The following is a 23,266-nucleotide window of genomic DNA, read 5'->3' on the forward strand; positions in this document are numbered from 1 at the left end:
CAGGTAATGCTGTGCTCTAGCCAGCTGTAAAGTAAATAATTATTGTTTTCATGGTGTCGAGTTAGTAGACATAAAGTGTTTAAGAGCTGAGCTGTGCAGTGAGAGCGTGTTGGAGAGACCCAAATTCATGTTATCTGCTCCTGCTTAGTGTGTATGAGCATCACTGACGGTCAGGTCTCTCGTATGCCGGTTACGGATGGATGGTTCAGATGAAAAGACGACTGGTAAAAGTGAAACAAGATTTAGAGCTCAGGCCCTCTCACACGCATGACCGCTCTGACCGAAAAGGCCTTGTGGCAGCGATGGAGGAAAGATATGCTTGTGTGTTCAAACAGCCAGCGGTAGGTCATTTAAATGCTACAATCCTGCAGAATTTGCAGATGATACACTTGTACGTTTCAGCTTTTTAAGATATCAGAGGCGTGAATACGTTAAACTCATGCCTTGTGGGAACTGAAAGGTGAGCTGGCCGCTCTTTCTCGGGACAATCGATCCTTTGTTTTGGTTTCGGGATGGAACGGGGAGTGGTGCGACACGTACCTGTCAGAACCTGAGAGCTGGAATTTTCGTCAGCTGCCTGAGCGGATACTTTTCGAGGTTGCTTTCACACACTCGGAGAGGGGGCAGATATTCAAAAAAGTGTCACTAATACTCTATTTATAGAGCTCCTTCATCTAAATTGGATCGTGCTGAGTGCCATACATGGAGAGAATGAAAACTTTGAAGTCTTTTCAAAAGAAAATGATAAAAATAACTAAAACCCAGCAGGACGTTAATGACACAGCCATGACACAGATGTTAATGTTTAGCTGTTGGTACATGCTAGTTAACTATTAGATTCAAGGTTCAGTTTCTTCCTCTGTAAGCCATGCGCCACTGTAGTTTGTTGATAGCGTACACTGTGCCCTGAAAAGCAGTTCTCTTTTTTGTGATGCTTTGAAAGTGTTTTGGGTTCAGGATGTACACTTTTTGTTCTGTCCAAACCAGTCAGAGGGGTTCATTGTTGGCCTAAAAACATGAAATACCCAGAAACGGGGAGCGTTACCCTGTCCGACCTGCTGCAGCTCACTCAGTAATGTATTAATTCTGCAGAAAATCTTCAGTAAATTGTTGGAACATGAAGAAATAGGAGATGATTCCAGGAAACCACAGAAGGATTAGACTCATACAAGCATTAAACCACAACTCAAAATGGTTGGAGGGAGTTCTGTTTTCTTTGTTCCTCTTTTTATGAAGTTCACCTACAATAAACAAACTGGCTATTTTTGCCTGTTTTTTAATTAACAATAAAGGGTTGTAGTGGTGTCACTTAGTGATTTCAGGTGCATCCATTCTTCCAGAGTCCACGATGTACCAGTTTAACTCTGAGGATGTGGTCTGCATAAGATATTGATCTTTGACTCAGATTCTTTTCAAATAAATAGGTAGTTGGCAGATAGATGTGGTTTTAGGATCAATGTGAGTTGTTCATGATAACATTGTAGTAAATTCACTTGTTTTTGCATTATTGTCTGCAAATGCAACAATATTGTCAAAAAAAATCTATAGTCAGGTATTAAGAACATTTTATATCTATCGAGTAGAGATTCAGAGTTTTTGTCAACTTTAGAGCTCCAGTTTCTGGAAAGTTTTCACATGCTGATGCTAATTGGATCAGATTCTGAATTTTCTTTAATAACTAATTTTTGTATGTAACTTTTATCTTTTTTTTTCATATTTGCTAAATGTGTCTCAGTATAATACAAGACAGATTATCTATAAAAAAAAAATCAAGCTCTGCCTTCTCTCTATTGTCATACGCCGCTCGATCAGAGACAACCAATCAGAGCCAAGAGGCGGCTCTTAGTGCTGTTAATCATACTTGTGCAATTGTAAAACAGTTGACTGACATTTCAAACAAAAGACAAAATTATTACATAGAGTTGATATTTTCAACTTTCTCTAGTGATAAGTTGACAAAAGCCTCTGTCTTGCCTTAAGGCAAAAATATGCAGAAAACATTTGGCAGTAATTAATCCAACTGGGATTCAAACCCAGGACCTTTTTACTGCAAGGCAACAGTCCTTCTAACTTTCTATGATTGCTACCTGTGTATAAATGAAAATTATCTCTGCAAGATTTGAAATAAACTAAGACAGTTTCCTTTTAAATTACTTTCTACCTATCTGCATCCTCTGACTTCATTTTTAAACACCTCACTGATACTAATAAAAGCTCTTGAGTCTTCTTCCATCGTCTTAAATTCAAATTCAAGAATACTTTATTAATCTCAAAGGAAAATTTAATGTTTTTGAAAGTTCATCCATCCATCCATTTTCTTACACTCTTGTCCCCCAGTGGGGTTGGGAGGGGTGCTGGTGCCTATCTCCAGCTAATATTCCGGGCGAGAGGCGGGGTCACCCTGGACAGGTTGCCAGTCTGTCGCAGRGCAACACAGARACACACAGGACACACAACCATACACACACACATTCACACCTAGGGACAATTTAGACAGACTAATTAACCTGACAGTCATGTTTTTGGACTGTGGGAGGAAGCCGGAGTACCCGGAGAAAACTCACGCATGCACAGGGAGAACATGCAAACTCCATGCAGAAAGACTCCAGGCCGGGAATAGAACCCAGAACCTTCTTGCTGCAAGGCAACAGCTCTACCAACTGCACCACTGTGCAGCCCATTGTTGAAAGTCATTATTCAAAATTCTTAAGAGTTATTGGCATCATTTCATCTTTTGCCATGTTAATCAGGTGCTCCCAATCTGTTGCTATGGTTATGCATCATAACAAAAGAGGAAAGTGTAAAATGTATTGGCACACACCGCATCCAAAATGAGAAAGAATGGTTGTTTAAAAAAAAAAAGCAATTCCTGGTTTTCATCCCAAGAAAAGCAGGAATGAAAATTTGAAGAAAAGAAAAATCTTAAGAGATTTTGTTTTTGGTGCAACTTGGTATGTGCATTCATTGAATAGAAAAGAAATTGATCTTTGAGTTTCTGGCTACCTGTTCAAGCCAGTAATGCTCACTTTCTGGTCAGCCGTAAGATTTTTTTTATACTATGTGTAGAAATGCACATAGTAGAAATCCAAAATGAGATTGAAGATTTTCTCCAGGATCAGTATTGAGTTTTCGCATCACAAAAACCCTAATGATTCATGAGATTTTCACCATTTGCTGAATGACTTTCATCAGTTAGAATAGAAATTTCATGTGAACAATCTGCCAAGCCAACCATATGCCTGGTAAATAAATAATGCAGAATATCAGCTCACCACATGCACCTGCAGGGTTCGATGCAGCATAAGGAGGGGACATTTTGGCTTCACAAGATGGAAAAACCTGATTTTCAAAAGTCGACTTGCCAAGCTACTTGTTGGCTGTGGTGGATTTTTTTTTTCATCAGTGCGACCAAAAGGGAGCAGTCAGAATCCTTTTTCCAGCAATGCCTCAGGCTGAGAGCAAAAAAAAAAAAAGGTCTCAAATTACATGATGAAACAGAGTTTCAGATGTAGAAACTTTTTCATATGTGGCAGCCTTAAAGGGGCAGTATTGTGTAAAATCAACTTTTTTTAGTTTGTGTTGCTTTGACTCTTTCATGTTTTAGAAATTGCATGTTTTAGAAATCCTTTAATCTACTATGGCAACCATTTGACCCTGCCTCCACACCTCGCCCACTCAGCTCCTTCAAACTAGCCAGCAGCAATTAGCAAACACCTGGTGGTGCTGCGCATCTGCTGAGCTCATTACAGGAGCTACTTTCAGAACAACGCTGGTAAAAACATTGTTAAAGGGTTAATAGAGGAGTGCTGTTGTGATGACTTCTTGAAGGCAGAGTTTCAGATAGAGCAGGAGCATCTTAAAGAGACACAGGGCCACTTACAAGTCGCTAAATTAGAGAGTAAAATTTTATAGTCATTTATAGATGTATATATACGGCATTTTTATAACAACTGAAGTTAACATAGGAACTGTATTGATGATTGTGCTACAAAACGACACTTGATTACTGGGAAATGAATACATAAGAAGTTGCTTCTGTTTAAATCACTTTTCATTTTTTATTTGCCCTCCATCTTCCTCTTCTTTACTTCGCCTATTTTTTTTTTAAACTTCCTCTCTCTTGTGTTTTGCAGAGGAAGCTGATTACACAACATTTGGTACAGACTCACTGACCAGGAAGAAGAATACGGTGCTCTCTGCGGTTCTCCTGCGGCCTGACCCCAACAAGAAGAAACCTCCAGTGATCATAAGCCTCCCAAAAGACTTCCGCCCTGTGTCGTCCATCATCGACGTGGACATCCTCCCGGAGACGCACAGGCGTGTCCGTCTGTACAAGCATGGTCAGGAGAAGCCCTTAGGTTTCTATATCCGCGACGGCTCAAGCGTGCGAGTGACTCCACAGGGCCTGGAGAAGGTCCCAGGGATCTTCATCTCTCGCCTGGTGCCCGGTGGCCTGGCTGAAAGCACAGGCCTGCTGGCTGTCAACGACGAGGTTCTGGAGGTGAATGGCATCGAGGTGGTGGGCAAGTCTCTGGACCAGGTGACGGACATGATGATTGCCAACAGCCACAACCTCATCATCACCGTGAAGCCTGCCAATCAGCGGAACAATGTCGTTCGCGGCGGTGGAGTAGGCGGCGGCGCTGCCTCTGGTAGTTCGTCAGACAGCGGTGCCAGTTACCATGGCTATTTACCCCACGGCGCAGCTGCCACTGCCGGGCCGACACACATCATCCAGAACTTCTCCGTTGGGGAGCTAGAGAGCGATGAAGACGACGAGGACGTGGTGATCGAAGTGGGGGGCGAGGCAGAGACCATTCGGCGCACTCCGTCGAACTACAGCATGCCGTCTCTGCCTCGCTATGAACCACACCTCAATCTTCGCACAGCCACTGCCGCCAATTCCGGCTCTGCCTTCTCCATAAATGCCAATGGGAACTTGCGTGGCAGCGGCGGCAGCAGCGGATCTCTCACCAACACCAATGCCAGTTCCACCACGCCGTCCCCCGACAGAGCGAAGGAGAGGCGGAACCTGGAGGAGGAGGGCACAGTCATCACGCTGTAGACTGGGTTTCAACACACTGATCACTGGGAGGTGCAGCAGCGTCTCAAACGCATTCAGTGGCCTCATCTGAGGAGCACAGTTATATGGGTATGTGTTGAACATCAAACACTCCACCATATGCTGCTCCCTACATGCCAATCATCACGCTGGAGTGCCATAGTGGTGATCAGAAGGAACACAGAGCCACTGCTGCTCTCCAGTTCATCTCGAAACCAGTGCATTTTGTGGGTTTTAGCTTTTTAACTGGTAAACTCAACACCCTCATTTGGTCTTCAAATATTTTCATTGAACACGTTGGCTCCATGGCATTACAAATCTAAGCAATCTACAATTGCTAAGGATTCACCAATTCCGATTTTGGTAGATAGCATTTTTTTTTTCTTTTTGGTCTGAGAAGTTGCTAATTAAGACCGGCGATGGATAAGATTGGTGAATAAGATCAGTGTCTTATGCAAATATCTGCTGATTGCTGATCTCTCAAAATTAAGGAAATCAGGGCCGATTTATCAGTGCACCCCTACTCTCTAACTCAGTTGTTAGTTGACAATCACCTGCTTTCTATTTGCATTTACATCATCCAAATGGTAAACACTACTTTCCAGCAACCTAGTTTGTTTTGATGGTTTTAACCACTGTTATTACCCTTCTTCCTTTTAGTACCTCATTATAAGGGTGACCGACTGCAAAAAGAAGGTCATCATTATTATTTGACGGCCTCAATGAAAACATTTTACTCTGAAACCTGCTTTATTGTCATTGCTATTCATGGAGATTATTTTTTCCTTAGAAGACCAATTTTGAGTGGTGATTAACTCCAGAATAAGATATCTGTGAACAAATCATGCTATCTGTCCTTCATATTGCACTCCTGCTTCTCATTATTGTTTCCCCTGCCATTTGGTTGACTTGTGAAATAATGTGAATGCGATTTTCATGGTTCTTTCTGGATCAATATATTTAAGATTATTCAGCCATTATCTAAATCATGCCATGACTTCATAAAGATGTAGATACACTTTTTAGCGCCATTGGTGAAGATGTTTGAACAGCCTTGAGTTAAACAGGTCGAACAAACCAAAATTTGAGTCCTCCCCCAAAAATCCCAATAAATAAAATTCTAATCTGGAGTGCATGTTAGCATGAACTCTGCACAACTCCAGGACTCAAAGTGTAAACCACAAAAATGTGTATATAAGAATTCAAAACATGCCCAAAATGCTTTCAGAAATGGAATTTAGATTAGTGGGGGGTTTTTAAACACAATTTTACAAACAGGATTTTCTCTAACTCGTCTGCCATTTGCCATCATTCCTATCAAATCCCCCATTTCCATTCAGCTGTAATACATCGACAAGCGTGCTGACGGTCCAAAAATAGCGTTGCTGTAACCATGTTGGTAAACACAACCTCTGAGGTGAGTTAGATGACGTGTCTGTGTCCCTGCTGAGGTTGAGTCACCGCTGAACACACAGCTGCAGGTACAGCTGACACAAACTCTCTCTCTTTGTTAAAGGTGAGGCCGCGTCGTCTTATGAACCACATGATAATAATCTAAGAACCACCAAAGGAGCCATTTTTGCCCTGTCTTTGTGTTCTGCACTTTTTCATTCTTTTCAATTTAACCTCCAGTGTCTTGTTTTTTTATTTTATTTTATAAAGTCTATATCATCTCAGAAGTAAATGAAACAATATGAAAGCATTATGGTGACGTAAAAGTAGATCCACAGAGGATCTACTGATTGTTTATGCCTCACTGAAACTGAAATGATGCATACTCAGCAAAAAAAAAACAACATTCTGCTCAGATTCTGGAATAATTATGAGAAATATATAGATTTTTGAAGGGTGCACACATTGTAATGATGTCGTATAGAACAATCTGATAAAGTACAGTAATATTATTAGTAATACCACATCACATACTTCACATTTCAGTTTGACTCATAAACGTCAGTAAAAACACGAGGAAGCACAAAATAATGAATGAATGATCACTAAAGACTTAAATGTCATCTGGGAAAAAATGACCCCCTCTGGTGGTTCCAGTTGGTACTGAAATGTTGGTGGTTTTTATCCTTTGGTCTAATATTTCAAATGTTTTTAGAATAATATCTTAAAATAATTGAATTGAAACCCTTTCAATTCCAGACAGAACCATAAACGATACGTCCTTTTCTGTTGCAAACTCCCTCTGTGAAGTGAGAGCACGTGGTCTATGGATTTTCAAGTATCTCCTTATTGAAGTGCTAAGCCTTACTTTAGCATTTATTTTACTGTTGCACATAAAACCAGGGTCCACACTGTCACTTTTAGCAAATTATGCAAGTGAAAGTATATTCATTTAAATTGAGTCAATGCTCATGTCCATAATTTGTCGCTGTGTTTACTATCTTAGGCTTTTAGATTGTGAAATTCCATGACTGATTAAAATGTTTTTATAACAGCACAGGGTACTTACTACGTTTGATGTTTTTGGCCTTGTGCATAGTCCACAAAATGCAGCATTCCCAGCACAAAGCATAGCAATGAACCATACTCTAAATGGAAATCTATAATTATTACTTTATTACCTTTATCTCTGAACTACAGCACATGACACTGGAATTGTAACTACATCAAATTTTTTTTATTTATTCTGTAATCTTCATATTTTCTTTCTTTGTACACATTATGCTATTATATTTTTATAACAGATATGTTTGGTTTTTTGTTGTGTAATCATGATCATTTGTTTTTTCTGTTTTTGGTCATAAATCTCAAGGTACAGTAGAGATTTCTTTCAAATTAATTTCTATAGATTTTACTGCTCTGTTTAAAGCTTAAGGAGAATCTCTGCTAAATAAATTAAAGACCATTTCTATTTTCTTTCCTCATACTGTGAATTATTATTTTTTGGTGACAGCGAGACAGTTGTATTAACAACCACATAGGCAGATGTTTGGTGTCGACTATTTTTTAAGTGATCAGGTAATAATTTTTTTGTTTTCTAGCCAGATAAATCCTGTGATGTAGATTTGTAATGAAGAATGTCAGTATTTTCATATCAATGCGTATATGTATGATGGACATTTTTATCATCTGAAGGATATTGTTATAAGGTTGAACTGGGAATATAAGAAAAAGTAGATGCACACCTGTAACTGCTGACTGGTGGAGCTGGATACAATAAACTAATATGTAGCAATACTTGCCGGTTTTGTCTTTAATATGTGGACAAATTACATGCAGAGCCTTGCAAAAGTACTGTCCCTTGAAATTAGTCATTATATAATTTCTTTGTTTTTTTTTTAAAGCTGTGGGCAAGTTGTTCAGGGTGTACCCTGCATCTTGCCCGTTGACCGCTGGAGATGGGCACCAGCTCCCATCGCGACCCCATTAGGGATAAGTGTGTCTGATGATGGATGAGTGCATTCAACTGTTTTAGAAATGTTTTATTTCATTTTTTCTTTTGGCCCACAAGTCAGTCTGATGAACAATGTAGATTAATTAAAAGATTAGCAGCAATAGTAGTGTTTATTAACAATAAATACTTTTACCGTTTTTGTCCTGTAACAAAGCAAAGCACCTTCCAATTTTTCAGGAAATGGTGCGACAAAACGTGGACATTTTTGTGCAGGTAATAAAAGCCAAAGAAAACCATTCTCAAATTGTTTTTCTCAGAATTGCACTGATATCTATGACCAGCTAAATACTTTTTCTATACACCATTAACAACCATTTTATTTGCTTTTATAAATCCACGAACCCAGGATGCTCAGCAAGATTACATCGCTCAGAATGAGGAATTATTAAAACCTTCCCTGTGTTTTATCGCCATCTGGTGGACAGTTTGTAAAAAGCTTTTAACCTGCGAAACTTGAGCGGTTCAGCGGTGCGTAAACCAGAGGTTCCCAAATTGTGGGGCGCGCCCCCTGGGGGTGGTGGGCGCAGCCTATGGATGAAAAAGAAAAAAAAGAAAAAAACATGAACGTTGTATGCGCTGGGTTTTTACCTTAGAATGGCCAACTCTCTGTTATTCCTTTGTCAATTTGATACAGTAGGAGCTTCCGCACTTCCCTTATCTGTGTCCTCTGTCACTTTTATCAGCAGTTAAAACTGTTTAATCTGTTGTCAACATGTCGTAACCTGTTTTTCCGAGCCAACTTTAAACGCAACATGAGCGCTACGACGCTCGCGCTGGCGTGAGGCAGTGAAGGAGACATGCTGCTGCTGTGCGGAGCTACGCAGGTGTGTGTTAGAATCATGGCAGCAAAACGCAAAGAATTTTGCACAGTTTTCCCCCCAAACTAACAGACTGTTGAGCAAAGCTGTTGGATGCAGGTAAAGTTAGCTAAAAGATGACTAGCTGGCTAATATCAACACAGCACCTTAAGCTTGTTAACAAGTAGCTTGTAGGCTACTGGTGTTGTTTATGTTCAGCTCTGATTCATTTTACCCCCCAAAAAATTTATTCTCCCTACTTGTTCGTCTGGAGTCGGGGCTGAATATAACAGAGTCTCTAAGAATCCACCCCCTTCCCTCACACACATCGTTCAACCAGACAGCTATTTGTAAGCCATAGTGGGGGCCCAGAAATAGTTTGAAAACCACTGGGGGGGGGCCAGGAGAAAAAGTTTGGGAACCACTGGCATAAACAATAGTGGAAGTTTAAGTGACATGTTTAGCCAGTTTTCTAACCCATAACGTAAAGAAAAAGTTGTTTTTTTACTCGCTATGCTGCAAAATATGAATAAATAATTATAGTTAATAGTCCACACAGAATTCTTCACAAATGTTTGAATGAAAATGTATCAGAGAAGCAGTTATTACTTGAGAAAGCAAGGCCTCCGACACCAGCGTGGAGAAATATAATCTTTTACCTTTAATTGAATTGTGAGCAGAATCGTAATAATGGAAATTAATATTACCTTTCAAGTGGAACATTTGTTTTTCCTGCAAAGTATTTTAACGTGTTTTTGAATGAGTAGAATAAAAACGAAATCATAGACCAAGAACAATATAGTAAAATGAAAGTATAATACAAGAACCAAGCAAGAGATTATTATTCAGATGAACTATTAGAACCATAGGAAATTTTGTTTAGTTGATACGTGAGCGCCCCTTAGAGGTCTAAAATATTCAACATTTGTCGCTTAATAAATTGAGTATCAACAGACTGACACAATGTTAGTAAATGGGCTTGCAATAGTTTCGCCGTATTTTACCTCGGATTTTACTTCAAATGACTGATTGATTGAAAAAGTTGTAAAATGTGTCACTTTAAAAGTTCGATCATGTTAAGTACCCTTTTTGTTTAAACAAACTACTGGACAAAAAGACTATTTTTGTCCATCTTGGACTTTTCTGTTGTCAGACCATGACAGCTCAGTGAGCCAGTCATGGAAATTCCGGATGTTTTCCTGGATTCGGATCATGTTCAGCGCAAGCAAGCGAGTCCCAAGTTCCTAAAGATCATTACTTAGCTCCAGTTCTTTCAATTAATTGCTAAGCCAAGTTCTTATGTTTAATGAGTTTGTTTGTATACAAACATGCAAAGAATAATTATAGTAATGTATAAACTTTTTATTTTCTAACCTAATGTTTAAAAGAAAAGTAATAAAATAAACATTTTGCCATAATAACGTCTTCTAGCACAAACAGGACATACGTCGTTACTGTTTAGGGTAAACTAGAAGAACCAAAGGTACCGGCTCGGTTTCGAGCGACACACCAGTAGCTGAGCATCACCATCACATGACGTGACGTGTAGCCAGCATGGCGGCGCTGGAGCTGAGATAGAACCCCTACTGGACAGACACCGATAGCCTGGCTTTTGCTAGCTTCCCTCGTTACCTGCTTTCTTCGCGGGGGCCAGGCCGAACATGACGGCCTGAGGAGAGGAACGGTTACTCGACCGAGAGATGCAGGAGCAGCGACAGCGGCCGCCACGGGAGCAGCAACGGCAGCACTCGCAGTCGGAAAACAGTAAAACCAAGAGCATGTTTCTGTCTAGGGCGCTGGAGAAAATCCTGTCGGATAAGGAGTTGAAGAGGAGCCAACACAACCAGCTGCGCAAAGCCTGTCAGGTGGCGCTCGGTAGGTGCTTTATGTTAGGTTTCTGGTTCCGACACACCGTTTTATGGGTAACATTTCATATATTTCTTTGTGTCGAGCTTGTTGTTGGGGGGGTATATTGAATGAGCTACCTGAATTAGCCATTTTCTGTTCCCAAATCAAATATTGTGATTTCAAACAAATGTCTTTAAGCTTAACGAGTATTTAGGCTTAACGAGTCTAATAAGATGTGTTTTTCCATCTGGACTTGATCATAGACCCCCCCCAAAAAAAAAATATTGAAAAACTCTTTAAATTTACACAGATGCAATTACGGTGTCACTCAACCAAGCTTTACTTTATTTATTAATATTAAGCACAGTTTGTAATGCATAAAAAAAAATACAACGCGCATAATTTATTCGGATACCAAAAAATTACGAAATAGCCCTTTAATCAACCGTCATATCGGAAGCTAACTTCAGCTTCGTGCACTTTGATGGCCTTTCCTTCATGCTCAGTTGTCAGCTAATGATTAAAGGCAGTGATGTGTCGCTATGTGTTGCCACTACTCTCTCACTTTGATAATGGCTCTCCTCCGTGTGCTAAACTGTGACTATTATAATCGGTTTGAAATATAGCTGTCGTTAGCTCGCTGTGGCTAGTTTAGCCAAACAGACCAATAGGTGCGTTGTACGTAGCACTGTCACCCAGCCAGACAGTCCAGTCCTGCTGTGCACACGCACACGCACACACACACACGCACAGTAGCTATCCAACTCCCGGATACTCTACCCGGCCTGCTTTTCCATTGAACACATTCACAGATAGTGTTACATACGTCATGCTGCTGAGCTCACGGTGTCTTTGGTGTTTAATAGCTCAAACCGCCTGTCTTTGGTCTGGTCCCTATCAGGTCTGACCAGAGCTAGCTCTGCATGTGCGTTGAGGCTTTCTCCTTCAGTCTAGTATTTGTTTACACTCAGGAGTATTCATAGAATTTGATGACTTGCTTGGTCACATGAAAGACCAGTTTGAAGTGAAACACTCAAGTTATTCACCTAATTTCTCCCAGCTTTCCTGTCGACATTTTGTCTATTGTAACCATTTATTTTAAGCGTCATACCCAGATAATGCGGTCTTAAGGCTTTAAGCCTCCACAGGTTCTATATGAGTGTGACATTTAACATAAATGTGTAACCCACTATCAGAAATGACACTGAGTTTATCACATTGTTTATTGGTTAATATGAATCGGATGGTGTGGATCTTGGAACAGCAGAAGCATGATTCCTGGTTGTTGTTTTTTTCTGAATCTCCAACAGAAATAAAACCTGTCTTTTTAATTTGCAGCTGTTTATATAAAAAAATTGCTACTCAGTGGTTTATAGACATTCAATTTGGACTTTTAATTATGCATTTCTTTTTCCATGGTAGAACAGTTAAACAACATTAAACAAATGTACTGTATTGATTTGTAATAGCAGGGCTCGAGTGCACAAGTTTCATTGTTTTGTAGATCTTCTTAAATAATACATGCAGACTCAAATATAACTGTACACTCCTAATATTTAGGCAAATGTTTCCTAGGAAGATGCACTTTGATCAAATGCTTTTTTTATCCATTAACAAGATTCTGGCTGGATGTTTTACCGCTGTTAGCAGAACATTTCAATTGGTCTGTTTTTTTGTACAGGCTTTGCTTTTGTGCATAATCCATGAATCTGCAACATCTCAGAGGTCAAAGATATCCCTAAAGATTACTTACTTAACTTACTTCTGTCTATCGCATAAACCAGCAGTTGCATGTTTTTGGGATTATTTTAGAGCCATTTCAAAAATACTTTATCTCGAAGGGAAGTTAAATGTTTTAGCTCATATCACCCAAGTATCTTCAAAGAGTCCTTGTTGGGAGGAAGGATCTCAGGTAGCAGTCAGTCTTGCAACGAATCTGAAAAGGCCTCTGACTGAAGACTGTTGCTTTATGACAGCTCAATCCCCAGGCAGCAGAGAGGATATTCCACAATAACACATCGTGGATGACACCATCAGCTGGCAAACATTGCTAATCCACCTTGTTTGCTTTTGCCACTCCGCTTTAAATCTTTGTGTGGCTGTAAGGTTGGAAAGACGAGGATATGAGGAACTCTGTCCAAGTTTCAACCATCTAGCTACTGCTTTGAGAAGAAGTTGAGTGTTTGACTTCTTTACTCTATGCACTTTTTGCAATCCCCCATAACAACTAGCAGAGAAACAAACCCCTCCCCCTCTCAACATACTTTGGTCATTGTGGTCAAAAAGCTCAATTGTTGTCTGACTGGAAAAGCCTTCTTTGTCTTGTCCATATGTATATGATGCAAATTTCACTGATCATGTTTATGGGGTGACACTTGGCAGTTCTTGAACATTATAGCAAATTTTCCATCTTCTGAAGGAGCCAAAGGAATGGCCACACACGCTGCCAAATATATTCCAGTCTCTTCTTGATGGCTACAATAAGGATGTGCTCAAAGTACAACTTGACAATGGACATTTAGTTAATTATTAACAGGAGTGACAATGTGTACAAATGAGCCTGTATGTATAATTTTGACTAACCTAAGTTTAAAAACACAAACTATACTACTGCTGCTGCTGTATTTTATAATTGTGAATGTCTTCATTTGCCCGTTATAACCAGAATGAACCCTACCAGTTTCATTCTGGTTATAAACATAAAAAAAAGTTCTGTCTTTTGTTCAGCCTTTAGCTGTAGAGAAGTTCTTACTTATTTCATTTCCTCCATGACCTTGCAGATTTTACACGCCATGTCATCTTGCATTCTGTATTTTGGTGCAAGATGGTTTTGTCTAATTTTAGTCTCTGCGTTCATGGATCTCAATAATAAGGCATCATTGCATAAACCGTTATTTTATGCAATGATGCCCTTTTTAATAAAATACGGCAGCCACTCACTTCATTCAGTTTTATTAAACAAAAAAAACATAATTCTACTTTTACCTACAAAGAAAGTAAAAGTTCCTCCTACTGTACTTTAAAAAATATCTAGATGGAATTTGTATAGTTTAAATCACATTTGTGCAAATCATTTAGTGATTAATACTTTAACACCTCTGTGCTATGTTGTGCTAAAAGCTACCTCTTATTTTTTCCTGTCTTAACAGGATGCCTGCATCCTTAGTCTTAAATTGATGTTTCTAGAATTAAGGCCTTAAAAAGTCTTAATTATACAACCGTAAGTAAGTTTTTCCCTAAAATGTCTTGAATTTGTAAAGAATAAGAAGGGGGAAAAAACGGTAAGTTGGCCTTAAATACACTATATTGCCAAAAATTTTCGCTCACCTCACATATGAGCTTTATAACTATAGCTTTTTATAAGTGACAGGACTCTGTGCAGGTCAAAGTCCTAACCTCAAGTCAAGTTCATTCACACCAGACTCTGCCGTCCATGTCTTTATGGACCTTGCTCATGTTGGAAGGTCCATGAAGACCTTCCAACATGAAGGTTGGAAGGTCTTTCCAACCTTCATGTTGGAAAGAACAAACTGTTCCTTTGTGGGAACAGTTTGGATCAGCTCCAAACTGTTCCCACAAAGTTGGAAGCATGGAATTGTCCACAATGTCTCTGAATGCTAAAGCACTGAATTCTTTTCACTGGAACTAAGGGGCCAAGCCCAGCTCCAGAAAAACAACCCCATACCATGATTCCCCCTCCATCAAACTTTGCACTTGGTATATTGCAATCAGACAAGTATCGTTCTCCTTGCAACCGCCAAACCAAGACTCATCCTTCAAATTGGCAGATGGAAAAGCATGATTTGTCACGACAAATCACTCTTCTCTCCACTGAGGTGCCTTCAGTGGAGAGAACGCGCCTCCACTGCTCTAGAGTCCAGTGACGGCGTGCTTTACATCACTGCATCCAATGCTTTGTGATGTATGGTTTGGACTCAGCTGCTCAATCATGAAAACCCATTCCATGAAGCTCTCTGTGCACTGTTCTTGAGCTAATCTGCAGGCCACATGAAGCTTGGAGGTATGTAATGATTGACTCTGCAGAAAGTTGGTGACCTCTTCGCACTGTGTGCTTCAGCATCCGCTGATCCCGCTCCGCCAGGTTACATGGCCTACCACTTCGGGGCTGAGTTACTGTTGTTCCCAAACACTTCCATTTTCTTATAATACAGTTGATTGTGGAATATTTAGCAGTGAGGAAATTTCACGACTGGATTTGTTGCACAGGTGACATCCTATCACAGTTCCACACTGGAATTCGCTGCTGTCTCACCGGAATGGAATTCGTTCACAAATGTTTGTAAAAACAGTCTGCATGCCTAGGTGCTTGATTTTTATACACCTCTGGCCATGGAAGTGATTTTAACTCCTGATTCCAATAATTTGGAATACTTACACTATACTTTTGGCAGTATAGCGTATGTTAATCCTAGGTTTTAAATATTGTCATGACAGGACTATTTAATCTAGCATATGTAGACTTATGTAGATAAGATTACCAACAAATGAGACATCGGTCTCGCGTATAAGTAATGGCCAATCGCTGAGCACTCAAAATTAAGGAAATTGAGGACAATTTATTGGTGCATATTGACTTTAAAATTTTATATGTAGAACCTGGACTAATTAAAACTTATAGCACATACTTTCCTATGATCTCTATTAATGAAATCATAATATAACTGTAATTGGGACATTAACTGTGTATGTTGCAAATACTGAGTTCCTCTGAGGGAATTAGAGTGAAGTCAGCAGTCTTTCTTATCAGATTCTAATACATTTGGTTTGTCACGTTACTTACTGTGAAGCCCTATCTGAAGCTATTGGTCAGAATATTTAGAGCAGCAGGGGAAATGACATGAAGGATGAAAGTTCAGTAAAATATTGAATATTGTAAAATACTGAGTATTAAAACCAGACACAGTCTCAGGTTAAACCCTGCTCTGTAACAGGATTGTGTGCCAGGTTAAAATATGTCTGCCAAAGAAATGTTATGTTCACCCTTTAGCCCTCGGATACATGTTCTCATTTGACCTCTCCTGTCTCCCCTGTCTTAGATGAAATCAAGGAAGAACTGGAAAAGCAAAAGTAAGTATTCCTACCTGCATGCGGAGGAGCCAAGGACTGTTATAACCCAGTTTGAATCAGTAGCGGCTGCAGCTGTAGTGCATCAGCAGCTCTTCAGGCGGCCCTCAGGCCATGGTGTTTATAAGGCTTAAAGCTTAAATCTCAGTTATCTGGAATTCTGCAGTGTCAGAGCAACAGTGAATCATATTATCTGACACTTTATTTGTTTTAATAATGTAAAAATGCAGAATGTGGTTCTTTGTTTTGTTTTTTAAGCTGTCTGTCTTCCAGGGATGGCACGGTGGTCCCACCCAAAGCAAACTACATCGAAGCTGATAAATATGTGCTGCCCTTCGAACTGGCCTGCCAGTCGAAGTCCCCCCGGATAGTTAGCACCTCTTTGGACTGTTTGCAGGTTTGTTTTTACCACCACACATATATACTTGGGCACTTAAATACTTAGATCCAAGCTCTTTTAGTCTCCTCTCCACAGCAGGTGTCTTTCCGTTACCTGTCCGTCCGTATGTTGCAGGGTGATGTGTTGGTGAAATCTTGCTCCACCTGTTCCACATGCTTGGTGTGCACTTAAAACAAAGACTCCACATTTTTTCCTAGACCTTTGAATCTCGTCTGACCTCATGACTTCATTCAATAATGATTCTGTTGGGCACAGTTGTGTGTTCTATCATCCAGTTGGTACTTTTTTTGAGTTAGTGTTGTGGTAAAAGGATGAGAAATGCATTTATATTTGGTAATGTTTTAAATATAAAAACTTCACTGTTTTCGTTGCACTTTCTGCTATGTGGTTGACGTGAAAATACTTCTTTTACAATGTTGTAATACATTGATGCTCCCACAAGATGACAGTAGCTTCTTTCACAAAACATGTGCTTTTTGAATGGGCCAATACAGGGAGGGGGGTGAAGTCATCCCGCCTCATTACACCCCTAACACACCAAACCAGGTAGTCACAGGCGACTTCGCTGGTGAAAAAGGAGATGCATAGATAAAAATGATTTCAAGTTCAAGTCTTTTCCTCAGTTGACAATCAAACCAATACAAAGTTCCTCCACTGTTATTATTTGTTTTTGTGGGGTTTTGATAGGAATACACTGATCCACTTTTGATACCAATATCTGAGGTTTGGTATTGGCGACACGATCTGATGCAGAAAGACTGCTAAACTGTTGGTGCTTGGTGTGCACCAACAAACGCTACCAAATAAAGCGTTTTATTTTTTATAAACAGAGATAAATGTACTGAATTACTAATTTGTTTGGTAACTCTGCACCAGTACAGCACACTTAAATACACCAATAGCTTCTCAAGCTCGGTCAAACATGTAAAAACAACACAACTTTAACTTGCTCAGTCAGTGCAGTTAGGAGTAGAACAGCCAATATAAAAATAAATAATAAAGAAACTGAAACTGACACAAATAGGTTGACTACGTTGGTTAAATGTGTAAAAATAAACTTCAACAAACCATCTTTCAAATAGATCAGAAAGTGTAATTAGGAATTTGAAATATGATGTAAAATAACTAATAAATCATGATGTTGCTCAGACCACCAAGCAAAGAATTAGACTGAATAGATCTGCCCTTATGGATCGGGCACATTGTCTTTAAAATATTCGAGCTAGAATTTAATTTTTTTAAATGTTGGGACCGATACCAATATTGATATCTGATTTCTGCATCTCTAATCTGATCATGTCTACATGGTTGAGGAGGGATTGGCTCATAACCTCTTCAGGATGGCTTTAGTTTATAATGGGTTAGGGTTGCTGCCAGGTGACCATAGTCATTTAATGTTATTATCTAACCTCATTTAACCTTATGTTTGATGCATTGTTATACATTGAACATAAATCTCCTGAAGTATCACCAGCTCAGATGTCCTTTTTGCTTCTGTTGCCCTAATGTGTCTCCTCTGTAGAAACTGATTGCATACGGTCACATCACTGGAAACGCCCCAGATAGCAAAGCGCCGGGCAAGAGGCTGATCGACCGCCTGGTGGAAACCATCTGCAACTGCTTCCAGGGCCCACAAACTGATGAGGGAGTCCAGCTACAGATCATCAAGGTACGCGCCCAACATATTGCATAATGGCTGAAGTGCCAAAAGTGATTTTTTATTTTATTTATTTATTTTTTATGCATAAAACATCTTTTGGACAGAAAGATATGGTGATATTTTTTCACTGAAATTGTTTTTGACCTTGGGCTGTTATTTTAGGAAGGTGATGATGTGCTAGCTGTTGTGCTCATTGTTTATCTTTTTTTTTTTTTTTAAGTCGAGATATAGAGATGTGTTCACTTCATGTTGGCACAGAAAGTAACCCTCAGATGCGGTATGTTCTGAGTGGAAACATTTTAGAAGAGTTTTTTTAATTATTATTTAGATTGGCTGGTAAAACTTTCAGTAAATCACATGATAAATTAAAACAAGCTCAATGATTTCCTTTTGCATGACTAGTTTTTTTCTTCTTGCTGTCTTTTCACTAAAGACTGGATGCATTGGACTCAACTAGCTAGCTCCTTTTGTGTAGAGCACTTTTGTTTACAAAGACTTCGATTTTCACTTTGTTTTTTGTTGGAGTGTTTTTTTATTTTTATTTGGATTTTAAAATGTCTTCTAGAGCCAGCATTTAAAAGTTGATTAGAAATAAGTTTATTGAGCTATTAGAGGGTTACTTGCATTATTTTCCCCTTACCGTTATAGTACTTAAAACTGGTCTCAAAATAAAAATATTATCACTTATCACAATAACTTCTGGGACAATTTAACATTCACAAAATGAATTGTGACAGTCCTGTTGGTCAGGTGTTTCAAACTCCTTGACTAAAGCCATCTTAGTCTAATTGTAGTGCTGCTGATCCATATTTAGCAGCATGATTTAGCTTTGAAGATGTAACATGTATCTTATCATTCTATTACTTTTGCAGGATCCTTAAACAGATCCTGATTAGAACGGGATTGTGTCTGTCATGCAGTAAACCCAGACTTGGAACTGTTGACACAAGATTTATAGACTTGTAATCAGTATGTTTTTAAGCTGAAGTGTTGCTGCAGTCTTTCTGTTTTATATAAAGAGTAAAAAAACTTGTTTTGTTTCTGCTTTAAGAGTTGAACACTGTAGCAACCAATCTGAAACTCTAGCAGAGGCTCTAATAAGTCACAGATAAAGGGAAGCGCAGTGGTGACTCAGCAGGTGCAGAGGCATCCTGTGCGATGAAGTTCTCACTTCCTGTTGTGTTCATCCAGGCCCTACTGACAGCAGTGACTTCCCCGCACATAGAGATCCATGAGGGCACGGTGCTGCTGACCGTCAGGACCTGCTACAACATTTACCTGGCCAGCCGCAACCTCATCAACCAGACCACAGCCAAGGCCACTCTCACTCAGATGCTCAACGTCATCTTCACACGCATGGAGAACCAGGCCGTTAGTACATGTTACTCCTCCCCGAGGTCCTACTGCCAAATACACAATGAGAGCCAGGAGGAGGGTCTTAGCACTGTCAGATATGCGCGTGTTAATTAAAGCACTAATTGGAGGTTCTGTAGTTAATCAAATGACAGATTCAACACAACAAAGTAAGCGACATTTTCAATTCAAAAACAAATAGATAAATATCATATGAGCTCCACAGCAGAGATATGAATTGTTTATGATATTTTACTTAAGTTCTGAAGCCATCAGATGATGCAAAGTTCAGCTTCCAGTGTTTCAGGAAAGCCTGATCATTTATGGACCTTCTTTGGAAAAGTAGACTGTGTACGTTTTCACTTATGTGTCAGAGTTACAGGCATACCAGAAGTACAAAGGTTCCCGCCACATTAAAAACAAAAAAACCCGCAAGTAACTGTATTCAATTGTTTTAGGTGTTAAAATCTAGCTACTAAATTAATTGAAGTTAATATGCTAAAGTTCCTGAATTAAATTTAATGTAGAAGTGTAACCTAAACACTTAAAAAAAAATAAAAATATTGCCTACTCCTGCAAATGCAATGACATTTATAATAATTTAGAACATAAACATCTACTAAATTAAGGGTGGCTGGGGGATCTTTGCTTTTTGCTATCATAATTTGTTCCTAAAAGGCAAATTTCCTTCCTGTAAGTGAGGGGAAAACAAGTCAGCCAGCTAAAAAAAAAGCTCCACTTCTGTTTCTATAATTATTTTTTCATTTCTCGGTTTCAAACACCTGTCATTCTCTCCCTGGTGGTGCCCTCAGGCCCTGGAGGCGCAGGAGAAGGAGCGGCTGCGGCTGCCCCATCAGAACCCTTCCCCAGTTCCAGGTGGCAGGAGGTCCGGCTCCCCTCGCTCTGACCGGACCTCAACCCCCGAGCCTCAGAACTCCCCCTCCCCAGGAATCAGTACCCCAGACCTCAGCACCAACGCCGACACCACCTGCTCCACCACACCCCCGCCCCCAGCAGCTGACCCAGACACAGACGGGGCCTCTGTTAACGGAGAAGATGAAGATGGAGGTTCAGAGCAAGTCACGCCATCTAGAGGTTTGTTACGTACGAGATTTAAAAAAGAAAAAAAAGCTTGAAAGTGTAGATTGGATCATGGAGTTTGTTTCTGTATTAATATCAGATTCAGTGTTTGAAGATGAAGGTGTTGAGAAGCACCCTGTAGCAGCTCAGGAAGGAAACAACTCCAACCCAGCAGAGTCAGTGGCAGCAGACGGAGAGCCTGGACAGACTCACCCTGGAACAGGTTCGTTTTTTGCTTTTTACCTTTTCTATTTGATGTGCCGGATGAAGCCTATTGCAACAAACAGTTATTCAATTAATCGCATGATAAATTAAAATGAGCTAAATTTTTATTCTGATGGTTAATATTTTTTTAAGGGCAATTTTGTTCATATACATAATCTGTTTTATTTGTGGTTTTGGTTAGTGGTTTAGTTTTGTTTTTATTTTGGATATTTAAAAAATTGAGTTCCAGTATTAAGCGTTCTTTACCAAATCAAAGCAGGTGAACTTACATTAATATGCCTTTTTGTCTTATTTCAAGTGTCCTAAAATATTTGCACTAGAAACTAGACCATAAGTACTTGATCAGTTTTGGTGTTTTTGCAGTGTAAGTATGTCTGCGGGGGTCTGTGTTTCAGATGGTGAGCCCCCAATTCAGTTTGCTCCTGAGCAGACAGAGGTGGCGCCATCCAGAGGCAGAACAGAGGCTCAGCAGATGAACGGTATCATCGAGGATCGCACCTCTGTTTCCTCCGCTGACATTCTGGTGGGGAAACCCCTTTTTTTTTTTTTTTCATAAATATTAATTTAGCCTTAAGTTGGAAAGTTTCACTGCTAAATATGTGAAAGTTTATAGCTTTCTGCGTTAAATTAATCTGATATAGTTGTACCAATCTTTTGCCAGTGTTCTCAAAAAGTCTTTAAATTGAAGTTTTAGTGACAGATCAGTAGTTTTGTGTCTCAGGTATCAGGAATGAATCACATTATCAGAATTAGTTCTGTAAAATGAAGGACATGCTGTTGTTCTGTCTCAGGATGCGGACGCTTTGCATGGACCCAACAACGCAGCGCGGTTCTCCCATATCCTGCAGAAAGATGCTTTTCTGGTGTTCCGCTCTCTGTGCAAACTCTCCATGAAACCTCTGGCCGACGGTCCTCCTGACCCCAAGTAAGTATTTGTTTTCTTTCTGGATTCACATGTCTTTATTCTCCTTTCATGTTGATGCTTTAGATGTTTTTCATGTTGAGAAAAAATGTACACTGTGTTTTTATACTGATACTTTACAGTGCCCTGCAAAAGTTTAACATGATTCACCCAAACACAAATGATTTGAGATCTTATGTAATAAAGCAACACAAAGTGGTTCGTTTTGAAGTGGAATTAAAATAATATATGGTTTGAATTTATCTTTTGTCAAGAAGCAATCTAAAAGGTGGCACTTTTTAAGCAGTATTTTAAGCAAAAAAAAAAAAAAAAAGGCAAAAAAGAATTAGATGCTTTTCCATTTACTACTACGAAGCGAATTAACCAGAGTTCCAGTGTGATTTTGTCAGATGTTGATGTTATGGCTGACTGTGACAAACAGGAAGTAGAGGTTGCTAAGAATCATGGAGCACAAATCCCAGCCTGGAGTTCTTTGGCTGAAAGTTCTCCCCTCTGTGCTGGAGGTTCGGACTTCCTAGAAATTTTCGGTTTTTGTACCTCTGATAAGGCACAGACAAGCAAGTGGAAGAAAAATTTGCTACATCAGAACTTATTCTTGCTTTTTCAGAAAAGCCCACAAACCACCTCAAGTGAGCGTAAAGACGTTTATTGTGAAGTTCAGGAAAATTATTTTAAATTTTACCGTTTCCATCAACATTTAAAATGCGAATAAAAAAAGCAACTTCAACTTCACAACTGTGCACTACTTTGCAATAATCTCAGTAAAACACATAAAATGTCGTGTTTGCAACATGAAAAAATATGTAAAAGTTAAGTTGAGTTGCAGAAGATTTTCCCTCCATTCTCAGCTGAAGCATTCATCCACTGTGCCTCTTTGTTTACCAAAGGCTGATTTGGCCTCCTGCTTTGCAGGTGTGGTTCCGGTTACTGTAACACTAGACTTCAGGCCAGACGGTGTAAATAGGTCAGAGTGAAATGAAATGAGTACAGGAAGTACGTCACAAAACAAACTACCTGTACCTCATTAGGCATCTCACTGAATTACTAGCAAACCAGAACATTTTATTAGCTTGCTGCCGTTTGTTAGGTGAATAAATTGAAGTTTGCTGCTCTCATCTGCAGGTCCCATGAGCTGCGCTCTAAGATCGTGTCCTTGCAGCTGCTGCTGTCTGTGCTGCAGGGCGCCGGGCCAGTGTTCCGCACCCACGAGATGTTCGTGAACGCCATCAAACAGTATCTCTGCGTGGCCTTGTCCAAAAACGGCGTCTCCTCTGTGCCAGAGGTGTTCGAGCTCTCATTAGCCATCTTCCTAACTTTACTGTCGCACTTCAAGGTTCACCTGAAGATGCAGATTGAGGTAGGAATGTGCAGATTGAGCCTGCTGCTCTGGTTATACTGCTTAATCGCAGTAGATGATGACAAGCTTTT

The 23,266-nt window shown here is 39.7% G+C and overlaps 2 protein-coding genes across 2 annotated transcripts in view; both read left to right on the forward strand.

Moving 5' to 3' along the window:
- pard6b (par-6 partitioning defective 6 homolog beta (C. elegans)) overlaps window positions 1–8,251 on the forward strand; it is a 28,034-nt gene extending 19,783 nt beyond the window's left edge. Inside the window, exon 3 of the mRNA XM_008412815.2 lies at window positions 4,134–8,251. Within this exon, the coding sequence (XP_008411037.1) occupies window positions 4,134–5,065 (932 nt within the window). The 3' untranslated portion in view covers window positions 5,066–8,251. The remainder of the gene's footprint in view (window positions 1–4,133) is intronic.
- A 2,533-nt stretch (window positions 8,252–10,784) lies between these two features.
- arfgef2 (ADP-ribosylation factor guanine nucleotide-exchange factor 2 (brefeldin A-inhibited)) overlaps window positions 10,785–23,266 on the forward strand; it is a 29,759-nt gene continuing 17,277 nt past the window's right edge. Inside the window, exons 1-10 of the mRNA XM_008412816.2 lie at window positions 10,785–11,140; window positions 16,171–16,201; window positions 16,472–16,595; window positions 18,121–18,267; window positions 19,450–19,629; window positions 20,424–20,706; window positions 20,792–20,914; window positions 21,312–21,439; window positions 21,708–21,841; window positions 22,961–23,195. Of these exons, the coding sequence (XP_008411038.1) occupies window positions 10,966–11,140; window positions 16,171–16,201; window positions 16,472–16,595; window positions 18,121–18,267; window positions 19,450–19,629; window positions 20,424–20,706; window positions 20,792–20,914; window positions 21,312–21,439; window positions 21,708–21,841; window positions 22,961–23,195 (1,560 nt within the window). The 5' untranslated portion in view covers window positions 10,785–10,965. The remainder of the gene's footprint in view (window positions 11,141–16,170; window positions 16,202–16,471; window positions 16,596–18,120; window positions 18,268–19,449; window positions 19,630–20,423; window positions 20,707–20,791; window positions 20,915–21,311; window positions 21,440–21,707; window positions 21,842–22,960; window positions 23,196–23,266) is intronic.

Source organism: Poecilia reticulata, linkage group LG7, assembly GCF_000633615.1.
Source record: "Poecilia reticulata strain Guanapo linkage group LG7, Guppy_female_1.0+MT, whole genome shotgun sequence".
Classification (NCBI taxonomy): domain Eukaryota; kingdom Metazoa; phylum Chordata; class Actinopteri; order Cyprinodontiformes; family Poeciliidae; genus Poecilia; species Poecilia reticulata.